General features: G+C 47.8%; 1 protein-coding gene across 1 annotated transcript; it reads left to right on the top strand.

Moving 5' to 3' along the window:
- Positions 1 to 2,233: 2,233 nt before the first annotated feature.
- On the top strand, positions 2,234 to 3,104 carry MFIFM68171_06666 (uncharacterized protein; the record flags this gene model as incomplete). The annotated part of the gene is made up of 3 exons (XM_071062086.1): positions 2,234 to 2,541; positions 2,686 to 2,725; positions 2,787 to 3,104. 3 exons carry the CDS (start codon positions 2,234 to 2,236, stop codon positions 3,102 to 3,104), a joined length of 666 nt encoding a protein of 221 aa, XP_070918187.1.
- Positions 3,105 to 8,907: the final 5,803 nt, after the last annotated feature.

Raw genomic sequence — 8,907 nt, forward strand, 5'->3', positions numbered from 1 at the left:
GAGGTAGTTACAACCATACCAGTAGTAATCATACCTATCATGAACCCAGTCTCGTCAAAGTTGTATATATCTTCATCAAGGATACCGTATTTGGCTTTGGTATTGTATATAAGTGCAAACCACTCGCGAATAATCTTCGGATCTTCGCATTTAGCTCTCTGGTAGTCGTATCTACGCGAAAAACGCGTCCGGAGTTCCGGTTGGCATTTGACAAAGTTGTGAGCCCAGAGCTTGCCGACAGGGGGCGTATCACGTTCGCATAGCAGTCGGTTGGCCATATCTTCCACAAAACGAAGCCGAGGAGAGAATACGCGTATACAGAGCTCAGTTATATACTGAATAATCGTATGCTCCTCTAGATCCGTAAGTTTTCGTGAATTAGCTGGAGTATCGCGTCGTGCAGGCCGACCGTCGCGTCGAGCAGACAAGGTCATTAGTAGTACGTTATAGATCGCAGCTACCTTTCGAAGACTAAGTTTTAGATCATCTTGTATAGCCTTGAGGGCGGAAATAATCCTAGATTCGACTGAGGAGGAATCCATGGCGAAATGGTAGTAGAATTAGTAGGAGAAGTTGGAAGGTCATGTTCTGCCAAGAAAGTGTACCGCTCGCTTATATGTACCGCTCGCTTATAAAACACGTTATCTACCTTACATATATATATATACTCTAAGATTGGCCTTTTCAAGGTAGTTCTAGTAGTATAGAAATTATTATAATACTATTAGGGTTAATAAATTTGACTAAGGGTATTCAATCTAGATCTTAAGGTATAATATATAAGCATTACCTCCTCTACTCTACATTTCTATAAAGGTCAAGTGATAACTTAAATATCTATATATCATTGAATAGAGCTTTTAAAAAAAACTTTAGTATATTTTTCCGGACATAAAGAAGCTGGTAGAAAAACTATGAGATATGATAATCTCACTTGCAGCTCTTGCGTCTCTAGGGGTCGCTTAGGTTTGTGGAAACGCTCAATGTAGGAGAACTAACAATGACACTCCTATGAGACTTTGTCCTGGCTCTATTAATTAGTTACCCAATGCCTAGTTACTGACATTGACAGTACTAGTACAAATTATACTAGTAAGACGAATATCAAGGCTAGTGGTGTCGGAAACATGGCACCTCTGAATCTTGGGAAATGACAGTTGAGGACTTTTGTGTCTTGTCTTGATTGATTGTCTTGCTTGCTTCTCTGTCCCTCTTTTCCCTTAGAGAGCTTACTCCTTTATAGACGAGATATACGTATAGGATGACGTCTGTACAGTGGCGCAGTTAGCTGCCAGCTTGCTTTAGCTGACTATAGTACATGGGTTTGCCTCCTTTACTAGATCCTGTGATCCTGATCCTTGGACTAGCGCCTGATCCTTTTGACAAGTGGAACTGAGATGCGGAGCCGTTTTTAAACTTTCAGATTTAGTCAAATTTAGTACCTAGGCTCACTCAGCTTGGGCAAGTAAAGTACGGTATAAAGCTTCAGAGGCTGTTATGTCCGTGAGCGCAGAGTACATGAAACCGTCTTGTAAATAAGAACACATTTTAGATGGTAAAGACGCCGAAGGAGGGGGGACACACGGTCTTATTCGTTCCTATTCCATAATTACGCCCAAAATCGGGATCTGTCATTTTATCGAGTCAGTTTCAGGTCCTGGCTGCAGCTAATAAACGCAATATGTATTCTAGCCGTCTGCCCCATTGTCAATCATGTGCACTGTCTGCGTTGAGCCCCTCCCTGTGTGTACAGTGGTACTTAATTAATTAGATCAAAAATTGAGAATCCGATATACTTGGCATGAAAAGCTTCATCGCCAGATATCTTGACTCTGAGGAACCTGTTCTAATAGTTTCTGGATCCCTAGGTGGCGTAGCGCGGGGTTTCGATGCCGGTAATTCCGCGGATAACGGCACCGCTCGCGGATTATCGGATGGCTCGATGACGCATACGCCGGTTCGGACGGCACTTCTCAACCCCCTGGTCTCCACGGGTGGACAAACGACATTGCGCGGACATGGCAATCGAGGACACAATTTCCCAAACGTACTGAAGTACATGATCGATAGTGTCATCGACTTGTGTTGCTTTGCAATTAGGCACTAGATATGGGATTAGAAATAAACAGTCCTTTCAGCTTTGATCACTCCATCACAATTCCTCATGGAATCACAACAGTCCCTTCTATTAGACTCCAGCCTTTGAAATCTTCCCGTGTCATCGCTCAGCACCATGTCCGTGGCACGCGAGGATAGCGAGAAGGTCGATCGCCTTGCGCACGCTGATCCTGGAGTTAGCATCTTCCTGCGCCCGATCGCCCCACCTGCCCCTTGGTCTCGCCGGCTTTGCGGGATTACTGCGTCCTGGATTGCTCGCTGGTGGGGGAATGAGGAGTCTCCCGGCATCTTTCCCTTTGTTGCTTTCTGGGGCGGACTGGCCCAGTTCCTGGCTGGCTTGAAAGGTTACCCAGCCCGAGACACCCTCATCACGGTCATCAATGTGCTCTGGGATAGTTTTTGGATGAGTGCCGGACTGCTTTGGTTCCTGGTGGCAAGTTGTTGCCAGCAGCTTGTTTGACGTCTCGGACCTTGACAGGACGGGAAGTACGGAGATGCCTCGTGCTGACACTGCAGACTACCGATTACATTCCCTTGCACAACGTGCACGAGCATTTCCCGAACTAGCCTCCTGGTTCGTCGTACTGACGTTTTTACCTGGTCGGGGGTATGTTTGCGCGCCCCTGGAAACAGAGTTTGCTTTGGACAGGGGAGCTAACGCCAGATAGGCACTTGCTTCGGCAGCGCGGGACCTGGTCTTGTGCGGTGTCATGACAACTCTCGCCATAGGCTCGACAATCGCCTGCTGCCTCTTCGCCTACGGACCAGGGGTAAGCACAGGCATGTATGTGGCTGCTTACTTCTGGATCGTCAGCGCGATCCTAGCATGGTGGCGCGTCACTGTTTACCTCGTCGAAGAAGCGTACGGCCAAGCTTTCATGAGGTATTTCCCCGTCTTCCGAACATCGACGGAAAAGAGGAAGCCCCTGGTCGTTCCTGGATTCGGAGAGCCAGGTGTCAGGCGAGGGATGCCAGGAATCGTGTGAAAATTCAAACCATCCTAGACGAAGGCTGCTCTGGAAATATGGGAATAGGCACAGCCGTAGCTAGATAGGAGAGATACTGTTTCATGCCCCTTAGCCTCGCTTGCGGGCCTCGCATCAGCTTAATAACCGGATCGCGTCTTCTGTAATTTCCTGAGTTGGTCGCGTTTGGAGTACCTGATGCAAGGCTGTGGGGGCACCCGACGGACTCGTGATAATCCAATTGTCAACAACGCCGGAGGCTGCTTATGTGTGCCGCCCGCTAAGATAGAGTTGGCTGTGTTACGTATCTACCTAATTTCATCAAACGGCGCCTGTTTCTGTGCTGTTTGTACCTTCGAGAGCTTCATCAGGAGTTTGTGCATTGTATCTGTCGGTTTGTGTCGGCGGTGAGGTCATGACCATCCTGCCCCTCTTATCCGTATGAAATAGTATCGGGATTCTCGGCAGAAGGTACGTCGCTCTTCCTTTTTGCTCATGTCTGCTAATCTTGGACCGGCTTCAGAAATCGACATCGGATGCCGTAGAATGCTTCGCTGTCGACACACTTTGAGCCCTAGTAGCTTTTCCTTTTATATGATGATAGAGCCGCGCCGGCTGTTGTACACGTGGTGGGTCCTGTTCGTCGGCTGCCCCTTAGCAGCAGCCGTAACGGATCCGGTGAGCGCACCAGCCCGCTCTGAAAGCACTGAACCTCCCATGCGAGATTGCATGTCTGATTGCGAGCACTTTTGCCATCTGCTCCCTCTCGACACCGTGGAGGGAGTGTTTTCGTTAAAATGAAAAAGCTTTTACTTTGTCTGATCCAGCCTGGTACGAAACACCGTTCTATTCCTTGCCGTCTTTGCTTTCGTTAAAGAATACGGGCGAATGTTTCTACCAGCTTTCTGATGGCGGCAAGACGGTAGCGCGCAGCGGACTGCCAATCACAATACCACTTGACAACAATGCTACGCAGCTGAGCCCCCAGATTTCAAGCCGAGCGGAATGATCACACGGCACTTATCCTGTAGATTCGGGTGTTACTAGTATCGAACTAGTGTTAAGGCTAAGGGGTCTAGCCGGGCATAACGCCAGTGATACTAGGTGAAATACTGGCCTAGGAGGCTCCGTGCTTCCTTTGCCGTTCCACATACTATACTTCTTCGGCAAACAACTGCTCACGTGGATCCCGTGTGGCATAATTGCTGTGAATGCCTAGTTTGTAGCCCTGTTCTACGTACTTTATGAGGTTTCTTAGGTGACAGGTCTTCAATTTGCAGTACTTGTTTCCAACGGTATCACGCCAGCACTATAGCCCAAAGTAGCAGGGCAGTCCGGGACATCGCATCAGATCATATACACTTTATGCCATGTAGACGGCTGGTCGGAAACTTCTTCGGCATCGAACTGCATAGCTCGCTCGGAGAGCATCTGTTCAGAGATGGATGAAATACTCGGTTGGTACCCCTGCCGCGCTGTTGTGTTCTGCGATCGTACCGTTGCCCTGCCCAGCACCAGCACGCAACTTGTAGAAGGACGCGAGATTGAATCGCGGATTCTGCCCAAGCGGACAAGCGGACAAGCGGACAAGCAGGGGTCTTATACGAACATTCGTTGCTGTGTTGTATTGCGACAAGCCTGGCCAAATGCACGCATGTGGCAGGAAGCTACAGAATCGGCTGGTTTATCTATTTCTGATTCCGTTATCGTTGTTTCGTAGGGTAGTTTTGTTGCAATTGAGGATATCTATAGTAGGGCGGTGGAAAGTGGTGCACGGGCTTGTCTGGTGCACTGGCTTATCATGCACGTTAGCTGTCTCTTTTACCTTCTTTTCTTCCCTTAGTGCGGCGGAAGCAGGCTAACAAGTCCATATTCGCCAGCTCCAGTTCCGCTGTCTAGGCCAGCAGCTTTAACTATCACTCTCGGCCTATAACCACCTCCTAATGCCTTCACGCATCGACATTCCAGATATTGAATAATTATGTCCTGTGTTCCGTGTATGGGTTTCGAAGGCCCATCTCATGGTTTGGACCTGTGTGGTGTATTGCCCAAAAATAAGATATCCGTCATTGGACGCACTACACGTCGAACCCATCGAGCAGGGATCGTTATGCGGAGGCGCAGAAAGCGATTCGGACAGCCCTGCTATGGAACCGTGAATGAAATTGACTTCCGGGTTTTCATTGGTAGAAGGCAGGTTTACCTTTAGTGGCGTGGACCCTGATTGGATACCGTAGTACGTTGGTCTGTGGTCCAGTCCGAGTACTGTACTACACGTTACGTACGTACCTTGATACGGTGACCAGCGGTAAGCTGGATGCGTTAGGTAATTCATGTTACACTGGGTCGCAAGCCTAGAATGATCTTCTCTGCTAACAGCTAAGCGAGTTGTACAAGCTGAAGATCATCACATCTAGGGGGGAGGGGAATCTCTCTCAAGTTGTTCCGTCTGACTGAGACATTTCAAGTTGGCAGGCTGGAGAACTGAAATCCATGACGCAAAAGGCTGTCACTCAAGCCCTTCCAGGACTGAAACCAAGTAAGTGCTGGAGCGAGGTCTATAAAAGACCCGTCTTCTCGATGAATTCAAAGTCTGTTGCTGGCAGTCACCACAGGTTCTCTTGTGAAAGCTATCTCTCTATCTCATAAAACTTAGACAGCACCTCCCAGATTTTCCACCGTCACCATGAAGCTCCTCAACGTCGCGGCTGCGCTCTTTACCGGAGCCCAAGCTTATGAGATCACTCTTTACAGCGACGTCGGTTGGTCTGGCAGAGAGGCCTCTTTCTCTTTTGACGGCCATCATCCCATCAGGCACGAATCCAAACATTTTGTCTCGACTTCTCTTTACTGACTCTCGTGATGGCAGCTTTGAGGCTCATTCGTGGGAGTGGATATCTAGTCTCGGGGACGGATGCTGTGTTCGTACGTTATAACAGCGCACAACTTTTTCAACAGACCGCGCTTAGAATCAAAGCTGACGATATGAAAAGGTTTCTGTTACGAGAACTCCCCTGTTGGCTACCGATGTAAGTTCATTCCTTATCCCTACTTGATTGACATCTTGCCTAATCGGTAATGCATAGGCTCTCCAGACTCGAACTATCGAAGCAGCTCCCCTATCGACGAAGTTGTAACCGGATGTGGGGATACTCTACTTGACTGTTAAAGGTCGTCATCGATCGGCGAGAGTATCTGTACCGGTTGGGGGAAGTAGGGAATGGTGCCATAAGGGGTATCCAATCATTGGGATCCTTGACGGTCTGTTGTGCATGGCGTATGACCAAGGCCAAGAATGATGAGCGTGTTCCTGCCAGTCGTTTCTACCCATGGTCAGTGGTAAGAAAGATAAATATGGGTATTACGTTCCTTTACTCCATAGATCTTTCGCTAGCAACAAAGCGGAATATAACCTGAATCTGACTTGTATTTCCCGGAGTAATCTAAATAAAGACCGACCTGCCTTAGTGAACAGGCATCCATTTCCCTGCAATGCCTTAAATTACCAGACAGGTATCCACCTGTAATAAACCCGTGTTTCGTTGTATCATTAAAAGTAACTGTTGAGTGTAACGCTCGATCTCTGATCTTTTCTCTCGTCGTATGTGATCGACGTGTAGAAGAGTTTTGCAGTAGGATTGCCGTAGGTCATAATTACTACACCGTAGTAGCATGCTTGATCCAGGCTTGGGGGACAATAATTATAGCCGTTAGCCATGGATTTACTGGTCAACCGTTCTGGTTGAGACATTTCGGACCAGAGAAATGACATATGTCTCGCAGCCGTCTCGATATGTCTAAAGAAAGCATATTACAACATCAGGGTGTCATCATGACGATCGGCACTCAGCTCCGAATGTGACGTCACCCAAGTTCGCAGCTGCAATGCTTCTCCCCGATTTCAGCCTCGTACGACGTTGAGGAGCACGGATCCCGATTTTCTAATCGAGTTATACAGATATATTTATTGTCATCGGTACAGTACAGTACTGATTAAGTTGAGGGGCGAAATACTAATTACAAGCCGGGTCTTTAAAAGTAAATTTTACCACGTAATTGTGTGATGTTCCCTTAGGCCCTCCCAGATATAATATACAGGTATCCTGGTGGTGGTGTTAGAGTAACCACCACCGTCATGAAGTAATAGGATCCACACGCTTTTTGGTGCAGGGGTAATTTGCGACAAGCAATGGCCGCTTGCAGCAGAGCAGTCTTGTACCCTTCATTTGGATGTTTTAAGGAAGCTCAAATCTGGCCATGCGAGCTGAGATGTGGCAGTGCCAGCTGAGGTGTGGCCCCTTGGGGCCGAACTATGTCAGTTCATCTGGTAGGGGCCTCCCATATGCCACCAATACGTAACCGAACAATTGTCCCAGCTAAACAGTGGTCCGAGATTCGTGTCTCCATCATGATAACATCCGAAGCAGCCGCACAATCCGTCCCGTCCGCCAATCCGTCTAGTCGGATACACCATCTGAGGTTATATGATTATTTATGATGTGCTCACTTGTGTCTACAATAAACCTGAATTTTGGTTGGTTTGGCGGTGTTATTCGGTGATCCCTATCAAAAAGGGCGGATGCGGAACGGAGCGGAAGTGCACATCTCGGAACGGAAGTTGGTGACAGGCTATTTCCGGCACGGAGCTAACTCGGACAGATTCTGTAATTTCGCTGACGTAACAGAACTAGAATACAGTTCTAGCTAGGAGGCTTGAGCTAGAGGCTTTGGCCGAAGAAGAAGAGGAAAAAGTGGAAGAGGTGGCTGAATCCGAAGCCGAAGGCTATTAGCCTTCAGAGCCTTATACTTGGTTAGGGGGATGTTGTCCCGTGGAATCTGGGGCCCTCTGATCAGAGGGCTGGACTGGGATGCGGATGGGGAACCCAAGTCGGAAGGACTGGACCTATCTTTAATCAGTAGGGCCGTCTGGACTATCGTCCATTTTTACGGATATCACTCAATACACACACATCTTCTACACTTGCCGCCGGCCCAATTGTGCACTTTACCTTACCTGGTTGATAAGCCTTGCCCGTCGCGGTCCAAGGCGGGCTGACTCGGCAGTATCCAGCATCCCTTGGTAGAAAAGGACGAGGAGACGCACCAACACGAAAGCCACGAGTACACTTAGTCCGAAGTTGAGTGCTTCTAGGTTTTGCATCGCAGCGTACTCTATCAGCTATCCAAGAATAACAAGCCGATATAAGCCTCCGAGATATGCAATCATAACGAGGTTAGTAGCAAGCTACTCGAATACAACAACTCCATCTACCTATACTTACGGAACGGAGGATAATAAACGTATCAGACTCAGACCTAGAGCCAGATATATTGTAGTTCTAGACTAATACTATGGGGTTCGATGCCTTTATACTTATAGAGCTCTGGCCGGATAACCTGCTCGTTAATCAGGAATATTCGATCAGCCGTGGTAAGCAGAGACTTTTATAGATACTAGACCGTAATAGAATATACTACGAGCTAATGCTGGTATTACAACCTAAAATCTTGACCTAGTAGTAAAAGCTGATATTGTTACGTGGTGGAGGCTAGCACTGCACAACAGTGTCTGGGCCCACATCCCGTTAGAGATGACAGCTCAGAGACCACTACTAACATCTATAAAAACCCCTCAGATTTGTCCCCAGAAGACCTTTACTCAATCAACCATCATCATATCTTACTTTGTCATAGATCATACCAGTGTTTATGAAGTATTGAAATGGTGCAAAAACACACATCTACACCCACATACCCACCAAAACAAGGGGGAGGGCAAAGACGGCCAAATGCCAGACAGACAAGATGGACAAGATAGGTCAGG

Source organism: Madurella fahalii, assembly GCF_045866475.1.
Source record: "Madurella fahalii IFM 68171 DNA, scaffold_3, whole genome shotgun sequence".
NCBI classification, from domain to species: domain Eukaryota; kingdom Fungi; phylum Ascomycota; class Sordariomycetes; order Sordariales; genus Madurella; species Madurella fahalii.